This window comes from Eleutherodactylus coqui, unplaced genomic scaffold (assembly GCF_035609145.1).
Source record: "Eleutherodactylus coqui strain aEleCoq1 unplaced genomic scaffold, aEleCoq1.hap1 HAP1_SCAFFOLD_28, whole genome shotgun sequence".
Taxonomy (NCBI): domain Eukaryota; kingdom Metazoa; phylum Chordata; class Amphibia; order Anura; family Eleutherodactylidae; genus Eleutherodactylus; species Eleutherodactylus coqui.
This window is the reverse complement of record NW_027101783.1, coordinates 1,406,112-1,432,069: the sequence shown is the minus strand read 5'-3', so window position 1 is coordinate 1,432,069 and position 25,958 is coordinate 1,406,112. Positions and strand designations below refer to the sequence as shown.

General features: G+C 41.0%; 1 protein-coding gene across 1 annotated transcript in view; it reads left to right on the top strand.

Annotated features, from left to right (window-relative positions):
* LOC136591278 (syndecan-2-like) overlaps positions 1-22,238 on the top strand; it is a 105,229-nt gene extending 82,991 nt beyond the window's left edge. Inside the window, exons 2-5 of the mRNA XM_066588493.1 lie at positions 12,301-12,412; positions 13,984-14,126; positions 16,593-16,707; positions 19,818-22,238. Coding sequence (XP_066444590.1) covers positions 12,301-12,412; positions 13,984-14,126; positions 16,593-16,707; positions 19,818-19,981 — 534 coding nt within the window. The 3' untranslated portion in view covers positions 19,982-22,238. The remainder of the gene's footprint in view (positions 1-12,300; positions 12,413-13,983; positions 14,127-16,592; positions 16,708-19,817) is intronic.
* The last annotated feature ends 3,720 nt before the right edge of the window (positions 22,239-25,958 follow it).

The window sequence follows — 25,958 nt, the reverse complement described above, 5'->3', positions numbered from 1 at the left end:
CCTTGACTGGCGCCGGTTACTGCAGTGCGGCTGCCTTGACTGGCGCCGGTTACTGCAGTGCGGCTGCCTTGACTGGCGCCGGTTACTGCAGTGCGGCTGCCTTGACTGGCGCCGGTTACTGCAGTGCGGCTGCCTTGACTGGCGCCGGTTACTGCAGTGCGGCTGCCTTGACTGGCGCCGGTTACTGCAGTGCGGCTGCCTTGACTGGCGCCGGTTACTGCAGTGCGGCTGCCTTGACTGGCGCCGGTTACTGCAGTGCGGCTGCCTTGACTGGCGCCGGTTACTGCAGTGCGGCTGCCTTGACTCCTCTATGCTCAGTATTAGTAGTTGCATCATTAGTCTCGTTGTGCAGTATGTGGGGATCACTAGTGTAGTGCAACTGTAGCTTCATCTCTGGGAAAGTGACACTAAATGAGATGTCCTTGCATGTAAATTTCAACTCATGATGAATGTAAGCCATAGGCAGTTTGCACCAGAATGTGGTGTTATGGCTTTGCCAGATAGTTATTTTTGCCCACGACTTGAAGGTTGGGTTCACACAGGGCGGATTTGCCACTGAAATTCCGTGCGGAATTTTGCTGCGGCAAATCCGCCTGTGGCCGCTTCACCCTGGATTGGCCAGCCATATGGACAAGATTTGTCAAAAATCTCGTCCACACAGGATGGCCAATCCGTCGCGACAAAGCCGGCATTAGCCAGCACTGTGATCGCGGATTCCCCGGCCGCATGTCGTGTTTTGTTTTGTTTTTTTTGGTTTGCTTTTTTTTGGTTTGTTTTTGGTGGTTTTATGGGAGCGTCGGCCACAGCGGAAAAGCATGCGGCCAGGCCGCTCCAAAACCTGCGGCTAATTATGCGCTTGACTGTTGTTTTTTTTGTGTTGAGTTTTCCTTCTCATGCATTTAGAAAGCCTCGGAATTGGTTTGCAGACCCTACATTCAAGACTTTATGATTTGTATTTAACATGGTCACAAAAATTTGCATGTCCAAAAAATTCAATCTCCATTTTGTTGATCTTTTGGGTAAATTTGATACCCCATTGGTTTTGGTTGAGCACACTGGAAAAGTCCATCTCCTCCTGATTTGTGCATCAAAGAAATAACACTGTAGTAGTCTAATGTGGGTTCACGGAGTAGTACTGTGGTGAATGAACTACTTCTCAAACCTCCCCCTAAAAAGGTTTGGTGCCACTTACTGGCTTCCATATTGTTCCCACCATGTTGGTATGGAAACCTGTCTACCACTCTAGCCAATGTAGTCTGCTGTATAGCACTCCGCAGTCCACTGGTTTTAGTTGCTTATTTAACTCTAATATGGTTTATTGACCGGTCTGACATACATATTTTCCACATTTCCTATAGACGTTTTAATATTGCAATGAATTGTAAATTAACTTTTTTACAGCAAAGGCAAAAAGCGAAGTTGCTTTTTTTTTTCTGGAAACTGCCCCACTTTTGTACATAGGCTGTGTCTTGCAGTTCTGCACTATTCAGCGCGTGAGGATAAACTGTGATACCAGATACGACCTGTAAGCGAGAGTGGAACTGTTTCTAGGGAGAACGATTTTCCAGGGTTCGAAGAAAAGCTTTGTTTCTGAAGCCAGTAAATTTTAAATTCTAATTTAAAGGGGTTTTCCCACTAGTAACACTTATCCCCCATTCACAGGAACAGGGGGATAAATTTGCAATCACTGGGCATCCAAACACTAGGACTCCCAACAATTGTGAGAACGCCGCATCCCTAAATTCCTTGTCAATGGAGCAGCGGTGCACATGCTCCACATTTACTCCCATTTGCTTCTACTGGATGGAAGATAGTTGAGAACCTCAGTCACCCTCTATCCCTAAGAAGTAAATGTAGAGGTGGTCATGCATGCTCACCGCTGCTGCTTTTAAATGGGGCATTTTAAGAGTGAGCCCTTAATTGCTGGGGATCTTTGCAGCTGGACCCCCCTGTTTTCAGACCCCCTTCCAGTGTGTAAAGGTGATAAGTGTTTTTTAGTAGGAAAGCTCCTTCACCCCAGTGCTGCCAATAATGTAGAAATTGGTCAGAGAGTAGCTCTGAAATCAAAGGATTCTAGAAGAGAATCTAGCACAATTTATTACTGACGTTTTGTGAAGGCGTAAGAAGAATCTTAAAAGGTGTTGTCTGGTTGTGAACTATTTATTGCGTATCCTCAGGACAGGTTATCCATAGTAATTTGCAGGGGGCAGTCACCTATAAACCCTAGCAAACATCTGTTTGCCGAGGCCAGCATATTTGTGCAATGAGCTGCTTTGTGCAGGTAGCACACAGCTCCGTTCTTGCTGCAGTGGCCAGGCTTGGTATTGCAGGCCACATTCCCTTTTCACTTCAATGCCTATAATACCAGGCCTGGCCATTACAGTGGGAATGTAGCTGTCTGCTTCCTGTCCAAAAAAAAAATCCCATTCAAGGCTATGGGAGACTGCAAGCACAGCAGTGCGAAGAGTCAGATGTTCAGTGCGCCAAGTGGACTTTAGTGGTGGGAGCCGGGTGAGGAGTCTTTAAAAAATGACCCACTCCCTGTCACCTCACCTAACAGCACTATAACTTCCCTTAAAGACCCTTTTACAGTACATGGAACGATTTGCTCCTATAGACCTGTAAGGCACTCCATTCTCATAGTCTTAAAGGGGTTGGTCACTCTTTACTTGACTGCAGGAAGCAACATTTTCTTCATCTTCACCTTGCACAATGCTGTTTTTTACCATATAGAGTGCCAACCCTCTTTGACACAGTCCAAGTCACAACCAGCATGGAGCTCCTGTCCATAGTATGGCCGTTGACAGAGGGGTACTATACGTCCCCCGTTCATCAGCTGCCTCTATTTCATTACACTGCACATGTCATTGCACACTTGCTACTTCTGACACATGAACCGTGCTATTGGAGGCCACAAATGGATGGGTCCGGTCAAGTGTCCTTCCATCAGCGGCCATAATACGGACAGGAACACCAAGCTGACTGTGACTTGGACTGTGTCAAACAGCGGACAGTGCTGTTGACGTGTTGAAGGGTAAAGAAGATATCAAAGTTTCTTGCAGCCATGTAAAAATAAGTACAAAGTGGCCGATGCCTTTTAAGAACATTTTCCTAATACGACCAGGTCATTCCGGTAACTTACTTCAGATGCTCCTACTGAATGCTTTACATGCAGTGTTTGCATAGTAACAGACTTGTAAGTCCATTTGTTTGTCATCTGATCTGGCTGTTGACAGTTTTTGGTAGATCTAGCCAACTATGGTGGGATCTGAGAACATGAATGGATTGGCAACAAATATGTCAAATCTATGATCTGTTGGCTTGTGCATCTTGGTGTATGGAGGCCTTCCAACTGAACATCGATGGTGGAAAATCGGGCATGTTTGTCCCCGTGGGAGATAAACCACTGCCAGAGGTGTCTGGGAGCAGCTTATTCTACTCGTTACATTGAAAACCTACAAGAGCTGAGCAGTGATGGCTACACCGAAACATAAAATAGCAAGGAGTCAATCAGCAGGAGAATAGACCCAACATCAATATCTTCTGGCCACCTCTAATTGGCCAGCACTGATCTGCTATATTATTTATTGTGCTGTAAATTTGGGACTCAAGATTTCTTTTTCCTTTTGGTCATTAAAGGTTTTTTATTTAGTTTTTTAAATCCACCGAGCATAATGAATATCTCGCTATTTTCCCCTTTTCCTGTTTTTGTCTTAGATTTTATTTTCTGATTTCCCAATCGATTTGCATTTGACAAATAGTCCATGGAATGCGGTATTTCACTTCCGTAATTGAATAGGTTGGGTGCTAATCAGGAGTTCGCTGCCAAGTGTTAAAGCTATAAATCAGCTGGCTGTTCGGGAGAAGATGATAAAATGCACCTTACTATACATCTGCAAAGTACTCTATCACGGGAAATCAAACCACCTGGGAGGTCTACACTTGTTGGCTGCTGCCTCAATCTTTATTTCGGTTCTAGATGTTTTATTTATGCCAGTCAAAAGACTTTCGTGCCACCAATGTCTTGATTGATATACAACATCTGTTAATTATAAAGCTGCCTTTTCACTTTATAACATTTTAAAGAGGTCATGGAGCCAATCGCCCATTTCATGCAAAGTTATTCCAGGACAAATCGACCAAGGAGTAACACCTGACCATCTCCGATTTTTTTTTTTTTTTTTTTTTTTTTTTTTTTTTTTTTAATGAAACCTTGAACAGGTTTGTTCACTACTAGAATATGTACATGCAAAATCTTAATTTTCAGACTCATGGGGCCTTGGGGTCAAGAAATGCAGGGGGAGGGGTGGGGGGCAGTTTTCCAAATTTCGGGAAGGTGGTGTTTGTAGTTTTTGAGAAGAAAAATCCTTAATGGAGACCAACTCTATACGGACTACCATTTTAAGTGTTATCAAATATGACCAAATACACCCAAGTATGCTTTATATAATGAGCTGGGTGAGAAATCTGCTTTTCGACATGCAATTTCATCAGCTAAACAATCAATAATTAATGCTTTGAATGAATTAAAGGGGTTGTCCCGCGCCGAAACGGGTTTTTTTTTTTTTTAAACCCCCCCCCCCCCCCCCCCCCCCCCCCCCCCCCGTTCGGCGCGAGACAACCCCGCTGCAGGGGTTAAAAAAACAACCCGCACAGCGCTTACCTGAATCCCGGCGGTCCGGCGTCTTCATACTCACCTGCTGAAGATGGCCGCCGGGATCCTCTGTCTCCATGGACCGCAGGGCTTCTGTGCGGTCCATTGCCGATTCCAGCCTCCTGATTGGCTGGAATCGGCACGTGATGGGGCGGAGCTACACGGAGCCCCATTCAGAAAAGAAGACGACCCGGACTGCGCAAGCGCGGCTAATTTGGCCATCGGAGGGCGAAAATTAGTCGGCACCATGGAGACGAGGACGCCAGCAACGGAGCAGATAAGTATAAAACTTTTTATAACTTCTGTATGGCTCATAATTAATGCACAATGTACATTACAAAGTGCATTATTATGGCCATGCAGAAGTGTATAGACCCACTTGCTGCCTCGGGACAACCCCTTTAAGCACCATATTTATCACCTGTCAGTATCATCAATTATGCATTATTTTATTGTCAGAGGTCAAGAATCTTTTGTAGTTTGAGGGGAAAAACCCTTTCGGAAATTTTGTAGTAAGAAACATCAATGTATTTTTTTTTCTAAGTTTTTCTCTCCGGGGTGGCTTGGTTAAATAAATTTAAAGTTCTAATTTTACTTTAACTTATTCTGGAATTAGTGTTTTGTAGTAATATGTAGATTTAGAACCTTTTCCTAAGAGAATACCACCTTGCACAGCTTCCTATGTTCAAATAGTTTCTGAGATATCAAAAATGATGGTTCTCGATGACTTTTTGAAAATTAACCCCACCACCACCACATCCCCTGTATTTATCGAATCCACAGCTTGATGGGTCAGTAATTTTTGAGATTTTTTTTTATATACAGTCTAGTAATGAACAAATGTGCGAAGTTTTGAACAAAAAATCGGAGATGATTAGATGTTGCCCCTTGGCTGATTTGACCTGGAATGACCCAGCAATCCTGATGGTCAAACCGTAGTTAAGTTTGTTGATGTGCTTTGATCAGAACCATTTCTGAGTTCTTCATGGTACCATTGAATTTTTGTACAAAACAGTTTTTGTAATTTTTGAAAATATTAAAACCCTAGGACCCTGCTGTGAATTTTGCTAGCCATGGTGTGGAGTGGTTAATAATTTACTTTATGGATGCCATGTGTTGACAAAGACCCAAATTTGTGCTAAGAGGAAAAATTTTTTTGCAAGTTAGCTCAGATTCCAGGGCCTTCTAGCACAAGCTGGTCACAGGGCTCACAGCTTCAAGCCTTAGCAGTTAAGTTAGTGCTCAGGGAATTGCAAAGAACCTCCCCATGAAAATAAGTATTTACGAGGTGCCAATTAAAATAAATGGACTCCTATTGTTTTTAAGGGGTGTCTTCAGTGATAATGGCAAAAACTCTGCTGGAAATTCATCTGAGCTTTGGCTAATGGAGAGGTTTTCAGAGTAGGGAATCTTCTGTCAGCTTATCATGCCCTACTATAGAACAAACTGTTGGCTGAAGCATACAACCCATTTACACCAACAGGCGACTCAATTCATTGGCATTGGCATGAATATTAGGGGTTGCTTTAAAAAAAAAAAAAAAAATTTACCTCCTAGAATATTCCAGAACATTTGTTACCAGTTTTAGAAAAATGTGTGAAAATGCATGCTTGTAGTTTAAACTATTGTGACATGTGTATATATGTGACCTCACATCAGTTATATGCATGTATAATATTAATAACAGATAACCCTAAGCATCAGAGATCACATCTGTGTGCATGCCGTTAAGGAGACAATATCTGGCATTTGGCCTCATTCCACAGTGTGTATTGGCACAGAACAACTCGAGTCCTTGATAATGATCTCTTTGAAAAGTCAGGCTGGATATGAAGCCAACCAAACAGATTGTCGTGAAGCCTGTCATGCTCTCGCCACATGCTTCTAGATGTGTATTGTCAGCAGAAAATATCAACGTATGAATAATAAACTCTTCCCAAGTTTAACAAGAATTCTGACCAAAGGGGTAATTTGTAGCCTGTAGGCCTAATGCAAAATCTGGAATAGCCCTTCCACTCGCACCATGTGCCATTTATATTTTTGGTGCATTTTTTTCATGATGGAAGGGCTTATGCTTGCCCCTGTTCCCCTAGGTACAGTTGTGAAGGAGTGGTAGGGTGCCTGCAATCTCAGACTCGCTGGACCAGGTCAGATCAACTACCACTAGCTTGTATTTACTGTTAGTTGGAGGGGTCATTCCTCAATGAGGATCGGTCACTTATTCGTTTTGTTTTTTTTTTCCTAGACTGTCTTCTGATTTTGTACCTCTTTTAATTGCTATTCTCTGGTGGCAGCCAGATTGTTTTTAACTGCAGCGCCAGCATTCAGCAAAATGCTTTACAGCAGCCTCATGGGCCGTTCATTTAGTTAAGACCCCATTGATTTTTGCGGGAGAATGTTGTGGGCATGCTCTGTGCAGGGAGGGGGAAGAAGGTGAGCCGTGACCTTCACTTGTTAATGCTGGATCCTGTGTTATCTATATACAGGTGTGATCTTTCATTGTAATCCTGTTAATGAAAAATGAGATACTGTAAAGTGTCCAACTATTATTAGGCTTGGGCCAGACTCGCAGGATTCCGCCTGTGAGCCCGGTTGGTGACCCTGCATACCTGCATAATCTGTATTGTGGATTACTGTGGCGGCTCGCCAGAGGTCATGTGCAGTACAGTGTTTTGGGTTTTTTTTGTTTTTTTATGTTTGTATCTTCCGATTATTTTTAAAATATATAGATTTGATGATTTTTAAAGTTTTCAAATCTCACAACGTTCTAAAATACCTTAACATTTGAAACTTGATAGATATAGTAGATCATTTTCTGATGCATGTTCCTTTTTTAATGGTGGTCATGCCCAAGAATAACACTACCATTTGTGTTACAGCTTATTCAGTCCCTCAATCTGAGGTTCTAAAATGACTATACTAAATTTATTTTTTTGTATATATTGGTAATCGCCATTTTGTGTGTGTGTGTGTGTGTGTGTGTGTGTGTGATCATAAGATTACACAAAGCTGTAAATTGCTGAATGACAGTCTTCCCTGACAAACCTTTGCATGACCCTCATCATTTCACATGCCACACAATTCCACTGTCATGAAGTATTGATCCATGTATTAAAGTTTCAGCCGTGGAATACATTGGTGTGTATAGGGGGATTATCTCGTGGATCTTATTGGATGTATCGTGATCTGGATCATGGTTTTCTCCAGCAGGCTTCGGGGTATTTTGTCGCTTCCGAATTGTATCGTGTGCACACATCGTGGAGCAAATTAGACACAAGCTATCAGCCTCATATCCAAAATGGCTCTCTGCCCAGAAACAGCCAGACAGGGCCTTTTATTGTACAGCATAACATGGGCGGGCAACAGGTTACATCAGTAACATATAGGATTCTCATTTGTCGGATCATATAGAATCCCCCCCCCCCCCTTCCTGCCCACCTTCTCTCAAGTCCAATGTATAAGCAAGTCTTTGTCTCACAAACATGTGCTCGAATCTGAAACTGAAAGTAAATATCTCTTTGTTCAAGAAGATTCTGTGTGGGGGATGGGGAGGACTGGGAGAACACTCAAGCAATAACATATAACACTGTGATTTAACTCTTTCCTTATGCAGCAGAGTTTCACATTAGGCTGAAGTCACAAAACACACAATACGTCTAGTGCAAATCGATAGACATTTTATACTAATTCATTATCATGTCTACTACAATAGAACGGTCATCATCAACGTCTTTTTACAAGACTCCATCTTTATCATGCACTGCGGAAAGATAGGGGAATGTTCTCAAGCTAAATGGGCCACAATTCTTCTCAGTTTGCACAGAACTCCCCAACATTGCCTTGCGCCACATTTGTGTGTTATGCACTTTTTGCCCCTAGCTCGACGAGGCAGCATGCCGTTGCTGAGAAGGGGTGGCGCTTTAAATGCACCAACATATGCAACACTAAGGGTCCTTTTACATGGGGCAAGATATTGCAATGATTGACTGCATTTTAATGCAGATGACTTGGTTATTATTCGGTTTACACGCGCAGATAGCTAAGACAGCCAATAGGTGGCGTAAAGTTCCTGAAGATGTGCCATATTTATCACCCAGCATGCAATACTTTGATAAGATTGCCCAGTAATTCAAGTAGGTATTTTGTTTTTTACTTTTTAATTTCGCGGAGCAGCTAGTAAAAGCGACACATTGTTCTGAGTGTCAAAGCCTGGCATGACAAAGGCGCACAGGTAGGGTCGGATCTGCCAAGTGATGGTTTGATCGTGAAGTAATGAGATAATGAAGGTAATTAATCCTATTTTGTCAGGTACTATAGTACCTCTTTAATCCTACACGGTCTGTCTTCTAGAAGGAACGCTGCTTCTATTTTTGTTTCTCTTTACGTTCGTCTGATGAAGTTGGTAATTGGGTCTAATATACTCCGGGGAGACGAGAGAATTACGAACTACCAAAGTAATCGTCCTTATTAAATAAGCATACATTGATGGAAAATGTATTACAATCATTTTGTCATTGCGTGATTTTTTTTATTCTTCCACACAATTAGTGTGACCGTAGACCATAGATGCAGCTTGAACCCCTCCTCCCCCCGTAATTGTGGCGGGATCGGACAATCATCTAATGTGTATGGCAGTCTCCGGGCTCTTCTCTGATGTCCAACATCTGGGCAAATAAAGATCGGCTGTTGGCTTGCAGTTGCCCGATCCTTTTCTTCTAATGAGATAAGCTGCTGCCAGAGATGTCTGGTAGTGGCTTGCTCCATCAATTGCACCCACCATGATGGGTGTTTTTAATCTCATGTTCATGGGCTGTCTTAAAAAGAACCTGTCATCAGTTCTGTGGCTATGAAACAATCTACATCAATAAAGCAACAAAGTAATGCACATTTCTAAATTTATTTTTACACCACCTGCTGAAATCAAACCTTTTAAAAAGCAGGTATTCACATGCATACAGATCCATGGTAAGCGGTCCGGTTAGCAGGCTGGATAGTCTCTATGGTGGGCTGGCCTGACCAACTTTGCTGGCCCGTGTACCTACTCAAACGCTGTCCCTCTCTGCTTTTGTATAGACAGTTGAACAGCGTCTTTGGCGTAAAATGGTACCCCATTCAATGCATATGATGGAGTGCTTACCTAGTTCCGAGCAAGGACAACCCGCCAGCACCCAGAGTCCATGTTTGCTGGGTATTGACGATGGTGGTCTTTTATCCCATCCGTATCCAGAGAGCCGCCGAGCAGAGTAGCATAAAGTAAAAAATCCTAATGCAACGTGTTTCAGCGCTTCATGTGCCTCTTTCAAACATTATAAAACAAATGGCACAGCACATATTTATTGTCAAATTACAATAAATTTTTACTTTATGCTATACCACATGTGGATTATTAATATGTAGCTGCAGTGGTAAACTTTATTTCCCCCCCCCCCCCCCCCCCCGATTCCCTTGGAGCGCGGAGGGAATTTTTCTGGGCCTTTATTGGACACTCTGCTATTGTGACATGAGACATCCTCCACTTCACTGTAATCAAACTCTTGCACATGTTTCGGGAACTTTGGAGCCGCTACATGGGCAGTTCATGGACATTGTGGACATTGTACAGTTTGTGGACCGATGCAGTAGACTCAACTACGCGTGCGCTGGCTGGCCGGGAATGTCTGGCACATACATGGGAGTTTGTTCACCATGTTAATGATGTGGAGGACATCTCCATGTCACAGTGGCAGAGAGGGGCGGCATTTGGGAAGGTACGCAGGCCAGCAGAGGGTATGGCCTGCCCACCAAACCGCTTGGTGAGGATTTGCTTGAATTGTGAATACCTTTTTTTAAACGTACAATTTCACTAGAATGTAGCAAAATAACCTTGGAAATGTGTATTGGGGTGTATTTCCATGGGCGACTGCGCTTTTGTTCTGAGTTTATCACACTCGTAAACCTGTTTTGTTTTTTTTTCTTTGTTTTTTTTTCTTGGGACCGTAATACGTTTTTTGCGAGAAAAGTGCATTGTTGTACATTAAAGTACAGTAATTAGTATCTCAGCATTACAGTTTATGGTATTTCTGGGCTGCCACGACAACTGAACTACACCTCACGTCTGAGCACTATTTCATCGCAATCAGGGTATATAGCCAAGTGAATGTAAGCAATAGGGTTTTTGTTGTTTTTTTTTGTTTGTTTTTTTTAAACCTATAGTAATTTATTGCTTCATTTCAGCTCACCTAAAAATAGTCACTGCTTGACTATCATCTGGTGTAAACTGGTAACCGTTTATTGGCTAGTCGCTGAAAGATAAACTTTACAGGGGCGGTATGCGACCACAAACATGAAGATCTGTGTAAAAGTACATCAATAACCGCGGTTTCTACATGAACAACCCACTGTAGGGACTTTTTCCAGCGACGATCCGAACAATAGTTGTCCCTTATAATCCCACCCCAATGTACTGAAAATAGGAAAATGTCTGCGGTCCGTGAGCCTCCAACATTATAGCACGTGGCGCCTATGGATTATTTACCCCTCCTACTTAAGTGACATCACTTGGAAACCTCCAAACTTTGTGAAGGAAGTGAGGCGAGCCCATCTGTTCTACTAGTGTGTGAACTCCACAAGTGTTGACAGGTTTCATGAGCTTTTACATGGGAGTAGCCTGCATTTTATCTATCGTTTCCCTTTTAATTGGCACCTCTGGGCATAGTGCAGCCTTTGTTTAGACCTTGTTATAGCAGTCAGACCAGAGATTAAGAGGCTTTTTAATTGATTCGCAAAAAAAGTAAATCTGATTTTTATTTTTTTTTATTTTATTATTCCCTTAAATCCACATAGGTGCCGAGGCTTGTCGGCTTTAATTATTTTCTGTGCTGTCACACAGCGTGACATTTATAGATTCATTTGTTTGATTGTGCCAATAACAAAGCAATTGCTACTTGCAGAAGTACACTGTAAGATGAATGAAGTATTGTTCTACTTCAGCAATTTCCAAAATGTATTCATGTAGAAGATAAGTGATTATGACTTCTACCTTGGGGCTCAACCAACGCCTTCATTTCTCCATCTGACATCAGCTTTATTAACATTCAGAAGTGTATTTGTCTTGGGTCTCGTTCACATCAGTACTAGCTGTTTCCGTTCAGGGAGCAGGAAAGCTTCAACCTCTAACCGAATGGTTCAGAAATGACCCCATTGACTTATGTCGTCTATTTAGTTCCCAGCTGGTCGGTATTTTGCTGGTTTTGACTTTTTTTTTTTTTTTTGTCCTGTTTTTCAGAAAAAATGGGCTATAGCTGTCCTTAACAGAACCTCTGGCACTGATATGAACGAGCCCTTACTTGTTTTTAAGGAAGGCAGCTAGTATTGGGGTATGTTCACATCCGCATTTGAGGTTCCATTTGGACAGACGAAAACCAGATGGAACCCAATATAGTCAAGGAAGTCCATTTGGCCCTGTTCAGAGCAGTGATATGACCGTTTGGTTCAGCAAGGTCTTACTGTGTTCTTTCTTCCCGAACGGAGCTGGATAAAGGAAACCCGTAGCCCTGATGTGAAGGAGCTCTTACGCTACAGGAAAACTTACTGTTTTTTTTTTTTTTTTTTTCTTTTTAGAGTTAATGTATACAACCACTTACAATGTCCCTGTCTGATTTTTACAGATGGTGGCCACAACATCAGACAAAGACTTATATATCGACAACACTTCAGTTGAAGAATCCTCCGGAATATATCCTATTGATGATGATGACTACTCATCTGGTTCAGGATCAGGTAAAGTTCACATAATAAAAAAAATGCTCCTTTAAAGTGTTAAAAAATTGACCTTACTGAGCATATGCGTTGACATTTGTAACTTGCTGCCCCCATACTTATGCATTAACCTTCTTCTTTTGTAATTAGTAGAAGAATGGAAGATAGACGAAGATACGGTAGCAGTGTTTTTCTAATAGTGACACATGACCAAAGTTTTTGCAGTCTTCATTAAAGGCTGGTTTAGACACAACGATTCTCGCTCAAAAATCGCTTAAAGCCGTCTTTTGAGTGAGAATATTTAGGATTAACTGACATCTTTCAGTTTTCGTTAACGAGTCGCTGATCTTTCTCTTCCAGCATGCTGAAAAATCAGTGATCAGTTATCAGTTTACAGCGGGATACAGCTGATACTATTGTTTCAGCTGTATCCCGCTCCATGAACACAGCCGGGGTATGAAGAACAGAGCGGTCCAGCTGTGTTCTGCATACTCCGCACGGAGCGCACAGCTGTAGACCAGCTGGGCACTCTGAGCAGAGAACAGCTGGATGCAGAAGACAAGTGGCCCCGCTTGTCTTCTGCGTACTCCGCGCTTCCATTTATGGATAATTTTGTCTAACCATGGGTTGATAGTATACTTGGGTCTTAAGCAATGCTTGTGTAGTCTTTAACTCCTCAGAAGATGTGTTTATAGAGAAGCATGAAAGTGGAAAAAATGTATCTTTTGGCGCATTGTTCACACTCGTGAAGCAATCTTTCTCGAGAAAAACAAATTTATTAGTAACCAAGCTCCGAGTGGAGAATGCAGAAGACAAGATGGGTGGACCGCTGTGTTCTCCATACCCAGCCTGTCATCACGGAGAGGGATACAGCTAAAACAATAGTATCAGCTGTATCCCGCTGTGAATCCCTGATAAGGCTCATTGTTGTCTTTCAGCAAGATGAAAGCCAACGATGAGCGATGGCTTAACGAAAACTGCATGATGTCAGTGCAGTTAGACACGATTATCGCTTAGAAGATGGCTTTAGAGCAAACTGAACGATAATCGTTGTCTAAATGGGCCTTAATGCAAGATTATTGCTTAAAACTGTCAGTTTCTGATGAATTTTGAGCGATTTTGTGTAAATGGGCTTAACACAAGGGTTCACTTACTTGACTCAATAAAACACATGGATGATACAACGGTTTGCATGCTAATCCTGCAGTGTAAAAGGGCTCAATACAAATTACTCGTTAGCTTGAATAGTTTACATGATAAATGTGCATTGTGAACGCATGCAGTGAAAAAATCACTAATTAGATCTTTCATGCAGACTTTATTGTTGGTGTTCCACTGTATCATTCCGTGTAAACACTCCGTCCATCTATGAACGAAGGCCCATTTACTGTGAATGAAAGCAAGCGGGTCGGAACGATGTTCTAATTTTTCAGACCTATTCCCAAAGTATAACTGGGTGTGAAGAGACAAACTATTAGGTAGCTTCTATCAAATTCTAGAGTCTGATATGTTTTGTATTAAAGGTCTACAAAGCCCAAAGAAAAACTACATGAACATAGTTTTTAAAACATTTATGTGTAATCTCTTATCAGGCGATCAAGACATTGACGACCCAGATCTTGCAGTACAACTTATGACCGTTAAAGCTCTTCCAGAAAATCCACCAACCAGTGATGCTCCAGTAGTGGAAAGTACTACACCAAAGATGCAGACAAGCATAGTCGCAAACCCAGAGGTATCTTTGACGCCCTACCTGTGTCTTTGGTGGTGGAGGGGGTTGTATTTTTTGGTGGTTTTGTTTTTTTTGTTTGGGGAGGGGGGGGGGGGGTTCTTTTTTTTTTTTTCATTCTAATTTTTCATTTTATGTTTTGGTTTTGATCTATTTCTGTGATCTGTGAGTCATGATAAAACGATATTTGCCGTGTGATTAGCTTTTTAGTGTAGTAATGCAAAACTTTTGAATGACCTGTCCTTTTATGTGAAGATCTTGGGTTATTTACATCAGACTTCTCTTCTTTCTTAAAGGCAATCCTTTTTCTTACAAAATGACTCCTTACTCTTGTTTTATCAGTGCGCTGAATTCATAAGGAGAGCCCATTTACTCTTGAATGTCTGTAGCCTCTGTATAAGGCCATATTCACATGGGCGATTTTTCCATGCAAGTTGACCGATTTCTGAGATGAACAGATCTTGCATGGGAAAAGAACCTATAAATTTGAATGGGTTAATTCTCACAAGCAATTTTTCCCTTGGACCAATAATCTGAGTTAGAAAAATTGCTGCATGTTCTATTTTTAGGCAAAGAATTGCCCATCATTTTCTATAGGAGTGTGAAGACCATTCGTTACAGTTGCATACGATGCAAGTGCAATCAGTTTTTAAAGCATTTTGCTAATGGAGCCACATGTGGTGGGGTTTTTTTTCCCCATGCACCTGGAAAAACGTGCATTAACCTGATGGAAACCCATTTTTAGCTTAAAACAAAAAAAAACTCATTATACATGCATGAACATCGCAGGTAAAGAGGTCCGTTTTTCACTGACCTACGTTAGTCACCCATGTAAATACACCCTAACTTTTAAAAGCGAGGCAGACATAACTAAGGATGTAACTAAAGTGAATGTAGAGGATTCCATTGCATTGAGGCCATTAACGGGAAGGTGTGCACGCTCCCTTCTGACAAGAGTCAAGCTTGATGTGCACATACCGACTTCAACAGGAAACCAGTTAAGAAAAGAGGCTCCACAGACTTCGTCACCTAAACTATAGTCACCATAACTTTAATTTATGGTGCTTATAATCTGACAGGTTTAGGCCTCAGCCATGAGAAGACCAGTAGTATAGATGATTATGGGGGCCTGTTACAGACTTTGCATTGGGCCCTACAGCTTCAAGCTACACCTCTGCTGAGACTAGTGGAAAAACCTGGGAAGTAAGGTGGGGTCAATGCTCTGCAGGAGTCCAGGGTATTGTATTTAGTGAGAGATTGCAAAAGAAATACTAGTGGTGGGAGCTGGTACCAAAAGAAACCAGAATCTTCTGGTTGACTGAGTGTTCTGTTGCTAGGTGAATGTCTGCCGAACCCTTCTGAGGCGGTATGCCACCTTACACTCTTGGAAGGTTGTGGTCAGCTTTAGTGATTTTTCCCAACAAGTTGTTGAGTTTTTTTGTTTTTTTTGTCCATTTTGTGATTGCTGATTTCATACAAACAGCGCACAGTCATAAGCTTTAGTTGCCTTTTCCACTGCTCAAAGCACTCGTGCAAAAAAGTCGCAAGTCTGGCTTGCCTCACAATCGAGTGACTGGCTCTTCCATCATAACAACGGACCTGCTCCCACAGTGCTGAGTTTTAAGCAACTTATGACAAAAAACGGAGTTGTTGGAAAAGAGTGAACCTTTTATGTGTGTGATTGTACTATTGAGGCGCTCATCCCTAACTCTCCAAACAGTCATCATCAGTGCCCAAACTAAACCTAGATTAGTTGCTGAAGACAACTCGGTTCCACTCTGTAAGCAGTCCAGTTTAGTCATTCATGACACTGATACCCACCCATAGTCTCTTCAGTTTACAGCAAAGTCAGTACACTTAATGGTCGCCGGGAGGCCAAATGTTCTTCAGCCAAGTGCCTGGAAATGGTTTAGATACAGCGGCCGTTAACGATGGTGCCCCCCTCTCCAACTCGGAGAATTAAATCTTTGATTGCATCATAGAGCTGTCTAGTGGTCAACAAGCTCTACAGAAGCTTGAAGAAAGACGTCCACTATGTAGCCACTTCTAGGGCCTCGGGTCATGAGACTGTTCATCTAATCAAGCCACCACTCTAATCATTTGCGTATCTGCCTGAGATTAAACTGCATGCTAAATTTTGCAAACAAAATTATAACAACTCCTAGGGGCTTGGTTTTTTTTTTTGGGGGGGGGGGGGGGGGTTGTGTATTTATAATATGCCAAGGACAGCCTTTTATACACTTTAAAGACATGGGGTTAGTTTTAAGTACTTTTTAATTTTAGAGAACTCTTATTTCAAATCTTTGCCTTGGTATCTTTTGTGTTTTGTTTTTTTTAACCTTATACTAAAGTGTTTAAAATGTAAGTGGCCAACAACCTTTGTGCCGGTAAACTAGCATCAGCCGCCTTGTCATGTAAGGAAATTTTACAAGCTGGCCACCTTTTATAATCCAATATGCATTTCTTGTTTAGGATTCTGAGGAAGCCAGTGATACAAAACTCTTAGAACGTAATCCCAGCAGTGAGGTAGATGTGTACACAGAGAAGCAGTCAGAGAACCTATTCCACAGAACAGAAGTACTTGCAGGTATGTTGTTGGGTATGAATGTGTCTACTGCTCAAATTGTGTTAAAGCTGCAAAAAAAGGCAAAAATTCTGCTTATTTGAATTCCACCCTGTTTGGCTCAATGCATACTAGCCCTATACAAATTCATCCAGATTTTCTGACCAAGCATAATCCTAGAAAAGCAAAACCCTCCTGAGAGCCTCACTCACTGCAAAACTCCAATCCTGGCATTAAATCCTCCCTTTTACTGGAGATCTCTGGCTGGCATCACTATGAAGTTGGCTCAAGACCTGACAAAGGTCCCTGGGGCTGCATCTTGTTATTGAACAGGTGCCTATTCATAATTTTAAGCACAGGCATAATTTGATGGCATACTTAAGAAACCATAAATGGCACTTTAAATTTAAAAGAAAATGCAAAATTAAACTGAAAGACTTTTTTTTTTTTTTTTTTGTAGAAAGGACCATATTAAATTGTTAGTAGATATATATTTAGGTAACCCCTATATATTTTAGTATCCGTACAACTATAATATGTCCTATAAATAGAAACTATACAATATAGGTCATTGATAAGAAGGGGGGAAAAAAGCAAGCCTGAAATGCTTTGTTACCCCTAAGTTAAAGGGAGGGTTTCCCTTATCGGAATCTCCCCAGACCCAGAATATAGACACTCAGAATGAGAGCCGTTCTTACCGGTATTACAGGATGGCTGTCCTATAATCTACATTTTCCCTATAGCAGTTGCGGCATAAAAAATGTGTGGTGGACTGCAGCTTCATTTGGCTAAATCTGCTGATTGTCAGAGTGCCTACAGTGGTACTCAGGGCAATCAGCTGTTCATCCTGAGACTCGAATTCTGGGAGCTGTTGTACATATTGTCACAATCCCTTTTAACTTGATAAGAAATTAATGCTAAGCCATGATGGAATGGACATAGCAAAGTTTAACTTGACTTAGCATGGTAAGATAACTTTCTGTGCCACAGTGTTTGCCCTTTCAGTTGCTTAACAATGGCTTTTTCTGCGTTAAATGGGCATACCCAAGAGCACATTAAATGTAGAACACACTGAGCAATCAAACTCATACATTTTTTTAATACACCATATATAGATTTTTTTTTTTTATTTTGGTTATTTTTTTAGTTTTGTTTTTTTAAACTTAAAAAAAAAAACAAAACCCCAGTCTTGACTTATTGCCCGCCTAGTTCTCTGGTCCAGAAGGGCCAGTTTAGCATGTCTTCACATTTTTATAAGTGCTCTGTCCCTTTCTGCAGGACACAAGGTCAGCATGTGCACAGCAGGCAGTGTCTCTGCTCTCTCTCCCCTGCATAGAATAAGCTCAGAGCCCACTCCTCTGACTAAAGGTTAACCACTTTATGTATGTAGGTACAGAGTTAGTCTTCTCAGGGTTGTGAGTGGTTTTGCTAAGCTTCACCCCGCTCCCCCTCTTCACACTCGCTCTCCCCCTGATATTTACAAGGGGTTACAGTACCTTTATATGGGACTGTCTGGAACGGCTGTCGGGTGCTTCAGTGACAATGATTATTGCTCCTGTGCTTTTAAACAGGAACAATGATCACTCACTGAATGGAGGTGGAACATGCCAGAAGTGTCTTCCAGTCATCTACTTCCATTCAGAGTAAGCAGACAATCATTCATAGATTGACTGCCTGTTTACACAAGCCAACAGTCGCTTTTTAGGTGAGCTAAAAACCTAGCAACTGTGATTGTCACTCACTTGCCTTGTAGGGTCTAATGTCCACCGGGACAACTGTTGGCCCATATTAAAGTACCCAAAGGCTGCTCCAATTAGTGGAGTGTTAAGAGCCAGGGTGGAACCCGCAAGCAGAAGGTTTTTCAGGGGGCCAAACTGTTCCGTCTTATGGCGGAGCCAAACTGTGCCGAACAGATCCCCGTTGACTATAATGGGGTCTTTTTTTATTTCCATCTAGCAGTTCAGCATTTTGCCAGAGTTTACAGGACATAATGGCGCTACTTGTAGCGCTATTTCGTCCTGTTTTCTATCAGAAATTGGCATTGGAGGTTCCAAACGGAATGATGCGAACAAACCCTTACACAAGTTAAACTTTAAAATTGGGAATAGTCGTGCAGATTTTATTTTTTATACATAAATACACACAGATTTAAAACAGTCACAGAAAATGCACAATATATGCCATAAATGCCCAATTGGCAGCCCTAAGACATTTTTCTATCAGAAAAATGGAGGTCTCTCCACCTGTTTGCCAATTTATGCTCGCTGTGTTCTTCATAGGAGTCAATGAAGACATGTCCACAATTCAAGAATATTTTAGAAATACTCCTTTTGCAAGTGTGAATCAGGAGTGGCAGTCAGAGGACACCTGTTAATTTATGCAGTCTGCTTTCCCCATAAAAGTCCATGGAGGATTTGTCTGTTAGGATTATGGAAAGGCAATTCTCCATTGACTTATATGAAGGTCTCTAGCATGAATTGTCGAATGGTCCTCTATGGACCCTTGTTCTCCCACCTCTGGCATTATTGGTGTATCCTGTGCATATATGATAACGAAGGGGATAAGTATGCATGTTTTGTCTTGCTTAGTTCCAATGTCCTAAAATATTACAACTAGAGATGAGCGAGTATACTCGCTAAGGCACATTACTCGAGCGAGTAGTGCCTTAGCCGAGTATCTCCCCGCTCGTCTCTAAAGATTCGGGGGCCGGCGGGGGAGAGCGGTGAGGAACGGAGGGGAGATTCTCCACCCACCCCCTACCCCCCCCCCCCCCCCCCCCCCCCGCCGCAACTCACCTGTCACCCGCGCCAGCCCCCGAATCTTTAGAGACGAGCGGGGAGATACTCTGCTAAGGCACTACTCGCTCGAGTAATGTGCCTTAGCGAGTATACTCGCTCATCTCTAGTTACAACCCATAACTTACAAGGGATGGTCTTTTCATAGTACTTGCATTTAAAACCGAGTGGTTGTATATGCACATGTTGGCTGACTACGCTTGCAGAAAATAAGCCCGCTGACTCTGTACTCTATCATGTATTGGGGTAATCGTTGCATGCAACTGAAAGGATAAACCTTCAGTATTCACTGGACCAATGCCCCTTCTGACATAACTCCTATCTAATCTCCTTTTGCAGCGGTCATTGCTGGTGGCGGCATCGGCTTCCTTTTTGCAGTCTTCTTAATTTTGCTGCTGGTTTACCGTATGAGAAAGAAGGATGAGGGCAGCTACGACCTCGGAGAACGAAAACCATCCAGCGCTGTCTACCAAAAGGCACCAACTAAAGAGTTTTATGCATAAAATCTACTACTATAGTGTCTCTTTTTATGAGATCACTGAACTTCTTTGTTTTTCTTTTAAATAAAGCTTTTGCATAGAATAATGAAGATTTCATTTTTTTTTTTTTTTCATTAAAGAGCCTCGGAGGCACCTTTTATGATATGAGAAAAAAATCCCATTGTATTTAAAAAAAAATAATAAAATAAAACACAAAAAAAAACAAAAATGAAAATTCTTTTCATGTATACTTTAATAATAAAAGTGAAACAAATTTCTTTCATTTTTGAGTGAGTAGCAGTGGCAGAGTATTCTCTTCTAAGACCATTAGGTATTCGCCAAAATGTCTGACCTTTTTATGCATAAAAAAATAGACAAAAAGCAGTTTCTTTTTCACTCATCGGGTCTCTGAAAGGTTGTTGAATATTTTTCGCATGTCTCAAATCTTTCAAAAATTTTAGTTCTATTTCATTAATTTATCTGTTTCCAAATAAATGCCTTTTAGTAGTTGTCATGGTGCAATTGTCTTAGAACTCGGATATACAGTATAGTGTAAATGTACTTTTTTTTTTTCCTTCCTATGTAAACATAAAAAATCTGTATAAATCTGTGTAATGATATTCAATTTTTTACACTACGCTGTTTGTTTTTCTGTTTTTTTTTTCAGTGTACTTCCTGACCGATTTTATGCTGACTAATGTGTAAAAAAGAAATGAAATATCTGTATACAAACTGTTACTTACAGTAGTAAGCTACTCTTTAAAGGTGCATTTTCTCTTAAATGAGATTAGTTTTCGTTAATTTTTAGGGTCCTCTGCAGTACTCACGTTGTATCTAAGGTTTACAGGAGAGAATTTGTCATTTTCCACCCATTTAATACAATTTATTTTTCTTACAAGAGTTTAAAAAAATCAAATTTGTAGATCCTGTAGGTGAAGACTTTTTTTTTCTTTCTGTTTCTCTTCCCATAATTCCTGAAAGATTCTTAATTTTTTTTTTTCAATCCAGGAATAAATAAAAGGGAAGCTATATATTTTTGTATACAGTTTTGTGTAACCAGCTTTAGTTTAGTAGTATGGTTTGGAATTTTTCAAAATGTATTGCTTTAAGTTTTTGTTTTTTTTGTCCTAACTTTAGTCATTGCCTATTGATTTCCAAATTAGAATATGGCATCGGTAGAGTTGAGGGGTTGGGAGCCTCACCAATTATCTTTTTAAAAAGCGGATCTAGAGCTTGGTAATTGATCTGTCCACTTTGGTTATGACTCGCCTAGTGCCAGCATTCCTTAGTGGGCAACACCAGATTCCAGACAGCCATTAGTACAACTTTTTGTCACTTTTTTTTTTTTTTCTTAATTTCTATTTAAATTAGATTTGGAAAACTTCTCTGGTTTGAAATTTCAGCTCACATGCTTTTTTTTTTTTGCACTTGTTGAATAACTAACATTAATGCCTATGTTCAGTCTATGGCTGTAACACAGGGTGTAGAAATGAAGATTATAGCCGTAGACTTGACTGGAGTGTAGATATCAGAGAGGTACTTCTATTTTGTCTTTGCGACGCCTTTTTTCTGGCAGTGATTAATTGTTGAATACATTTTTGAGGTCCGTTCCCTTTAAAAAGTATAGTGTCCTTTTTAAAGGGTTGTTTTTTAGTGTTAAAATAATCAGAAATGGAAACTTATTCTCTCCAATTTATAAAAGAAGCCTTAGAAATGATGATCAGTTCATTTCATTTTAGGAGTGGATGCACCTTTACCGACTCCTGTACAGGAGTGGGCCAGTCATACATTGCATATACTGATGTGCGGGTGAATCTGGCTGCAAATGTATTACATATATGATGAACCAGAATGAGATATTAGGAGGCTCTTCGGGAGTTAGAAAGCCACAGGATGCTTAAATCCTGGCATGGACAATGGGGATGAGCCAAATCCAAAGACTATAACAGTATTCTGACAGAGTTGCAGAAGTCCATGGCCACTGTACAAACTCCTTCCCATTATGTTTCTTTTTCTGAAGGTACGACTAAGAGTTTTGAGAGCAATTTTTGTCGTTTTCACCATGCATTTAAGTTGTAAAGTCTTTTTAAGCCTTTGAAGTGCCTATGATTCCATGTAAATTGTTGCAGACTGTGTTAGAGTGTATGATGGTAAACAAAAAAAAAAGTTGGTATTTTATAAGCACAGAAAAAAATTAATGGTAATTTTGTAGTCTTACATCAATAGACCTAAAATGTAACTTGGGAACATAAACACTACTAAATAAAAACATGTGGCCTAATAGTGGCTCTTATGTGTCATTATTTCTCATCACACTGCTTTGTAATGGCAATCATGAATTAGGTTTATTTCTCTGGTTCTTTTACAGACTTTTATGAAAAGATGAAAAGTAAGAATTTTTTAGATCCGAGGTTGATTACAGAATAGCTTCTTTTGTGTTCAAGATAAAAAGAGAAAATCCTACTACAAATAAGATTAAATTCAACTCTAATCATTTGCCTATCTGCCTGAGACTTAACTGCATGCTGGGTTTTGCAGTAAAACAACTACTCCTTATAGGTGCTTGACCTTTTTTTTTTTTTTGTTAACACAAAAAGTGTCCTTCAGGACAAACTGGACATCACCCTGTAAACCCAGAGTGTGATGGTCAATCAGGTGAGAGGTGCAGGGATCAAATGTGTTCTCTCAAGGACCCTTCAAGAAAAGCGGGTTCAGGGTTTTCTGGATGTATTTTCTGAAAATTTTGGATCAAAGTTTTACAGACAACCTTAACAAAATTGAGCTATAGACATTACTTTTTATTACCAGATGACCAATGATGATTAACCAGTTGGTCATTGCCAACTCTGGGTCACCCTATGGATCACCATTCTTGCTTTGTAAATCCATAAGGTTTTGTTGGTGAAAATACTGGAGTAGGTCATCAGATCTTTCTCCAGCCATTGCCTTAGTTGGCCTGAATAGGATCACTATGCAGTTATACCCCTTCGCCATGTTGAGGCCTACAGTCGGGTTTGAAGGGGGGAACCAATATGGACCCTTAAGAGATGCATCTTCATTTACATGAATGTACCAACTTTTTGGTAGCACCAGGGTTGTCAATCAAAAGGGTTTGTCCCACAAAAGCAAGTTATTCCCTAGCCATTGGATAGCAGCACTGGTCTTGCGTAGCCTTTATGAAACTTGCATTCTCACAGAGATCATACTTGATATAATGTATTATTTTCCTAATTATCTACAGCTGACTTCTGAAAGCCCTGTCTTATGACAAAGTCTGTGAGGCTTGGCCTAAATCTCATGTAAATGGCCGTAATCTGAGATTTATATCCCATGGATGCGGAGTATGGAGGGGGGGGGGGGGGGGGAAGCATTGCATCTAGCAGAAATTCCAGTGCTCTATGGGTCTTTGGATTTGGCACTACTATGTCAGTGAGCCCTGATCAGTGGTGCGCCACCAATAGAGGCAGACTATATGATTGCAATGAGGCCCACAGGGCACAGTAGTCCATGGCCAAATGGCCCTGTACACAATTCCATCCGAGGAGCCTTTAGCCACCATTACTGAGCCTCCAGCTACCAGTAGGAATTTTCATATGTACTGATGCAAGTTGCTGGGCATTGTATGCGCAATCTGCCTGCTCTCCCAGTCTCCTGCACACTGTACTCTTGACAGTAGGAAGGAGAGGAGTTGGATTATGTTAACGGCATATAGCCATTGTTGAGCTCAGATATGTGCGAGTATGAGGACTATTTTTACGGTGGCTGGAGGTTTGGCAGCAGGGATTAGAGGATCATCTGGTGGGACAAGAACATTGGGAGGGGCATGGTGTATAGCTGTAGGATGGGGGAAGAGTATGCAGAGGCAAGTTGTGGTTTTAAGAAGCCTTTATGATAGTAAGGAGCTGGATAGACAAGGAAAGGAAATCACTGGTTTCATATTCACATGATTTTCTCACCTGTGTGGAGCCAGAGTTGTAGTGTAGAACTTGTATTTGACTAGATGGTGACTGCATTACTTAAAGGTATACACGAGTTGAGCCCACCAGGCTATAAATATTGTAAAAGGAAGAAAAAAAAGCATTCATGTGAACATAAGTTATGGCTGGATGTGTAGAGGCCCATCAATTAAAATAATCATTATGCAAAAATGAAGCACAGCACAGCACAAAACTGAAGGCTTAAAAAGACGTTGACTTGCAGATGAACCAGTGAAATTCAAGTCTTCAAATAACATAGACAAGGAAACGGCTTCATTAAACATTACGCCTTTCTTTCAACCCAAGCATTCTTGATATTGCCAAGACAAAGTCTGCCATGCCCCTGCTAATATTTCATGCGCACCGATGACGGATGCCTACATTTTTCTCATTCTTTCACAACATGAGATGATGAAGCTTGCAAAGGAACAAAAAGGAATCGGTCCAGTGCTGAAAACATAATGGATGGACTGTGGGCTCTGAGTAGGGAGACATTCAGGGACACCTGGCAACCTGAATGTTTCACCAAGTTGATTTAATGGGATTTTCCATATGACTTTATAAAAAATCTACTACAGGTCGTCTGGTAGTTGGCGCTGCGTCAGCTGGCATAGGTTACTATCTGGAGCAGGACTTCTTCCAAGTGAAACTGCCTACCCCGCTGTGCCTCATCAACAGTTGGGCGGTACCTCACTGGTAAGACCCACTGCAAAAACTGAGAAGCATTGATTTTTATTTATTAAGCGGTGAGGTAGATTAACCATATAGTGTGAACTTTAACATCTGCAGTTAGATGAAATGGGGAGTTTTACACATGTATATGGTAAAAGCTCATATGTGAGTTAAAGTGGAAAATCCCATTTTTATGACGGCGTTATGGGCTTTACAGGTCCAGGAAATATATTTGCCAACAATCTAAGGCTACAGAATACATCTACAGTATATTTGGTATAGGTAGCCAATTGTCCTATGCAGTAAAGAAAAGAGCCACACCTAGGAATGCAGAGTGAGGGTCAATCACTTCTGAGTCAGAGGTTCCATCTGGAGTAGCTTTCCGCAAAACTCCCGAACCGAACCATAGATCTCTAAACGTATTTTCGAGTTAGTCTGGTACTAATATGTAGTGATAGTGTAACAAAATTAAACTTCAATATTTTATTTATCGTATTAGTGAAAATAACATATAAACGGATTTTTATTAAATTTACCTAAAAATGGCCATCAAACTAAATAAACTTAATTCCTTGTGGTCATTGCAAACTGGAACAGTATGTTTGCCAGAAATGTCCTTGCTGCAGGAGTAGCATAAGAACTTGGTCATCCTGTGCTTCTGGTATGGACAAAATGCACTAATTTTGTTTGTGCTTTAAAAGTGTTAATGGGGGGGGGAAATTGGTACAGTGTTAGCCAGTAGAGCAAAATGTGATTGTTCTCAGCAAGAGAAACCAGGTAATCTTGTAGGTATGATACCTTTTAATGGCTAACAAAAATACATGATGATAAACCAATGCAGGGTTCTACTTCAGGCTTAAATTAACTAGATCCGTGGCATGAATATTTATACACACATACTTCTGACAAGGCACAGACATGGATGTGATTGGTTTGCACTTAAAGGAATTCTGCAACAGCAAACAAACATTTTTAACTAGACACTGATAAGGGAGTAAAAGTTTTATGGTTCCTGAATTACTGTTGGGAGGGACCAGGCCAGCAGTGTTATCTGTGCTATAGATGTCTTATACCTCCCAGTCACGCATGAATCCTTGTGAAGAATTTAACCCACTATTCAAAGTGCCAAAAGTTGTAATAAATTTATATTCCCAAATTCTTCTATGGCTTTGTGACTTGAAACCGCCCTTCAGTATCATAGCCCTCATATGCTCTAGGTCGTGTCCATGACTAGAAAAGTGCTCGGCCACAGGTAATTCTGTCTTTCTCTGTTTAATTGTGTGGCAATGAGATCTCATCCTGGCTTTCAGTTTCTGTCCTTTTTCTCCAACATAAAGGCCCCTAACAGGATA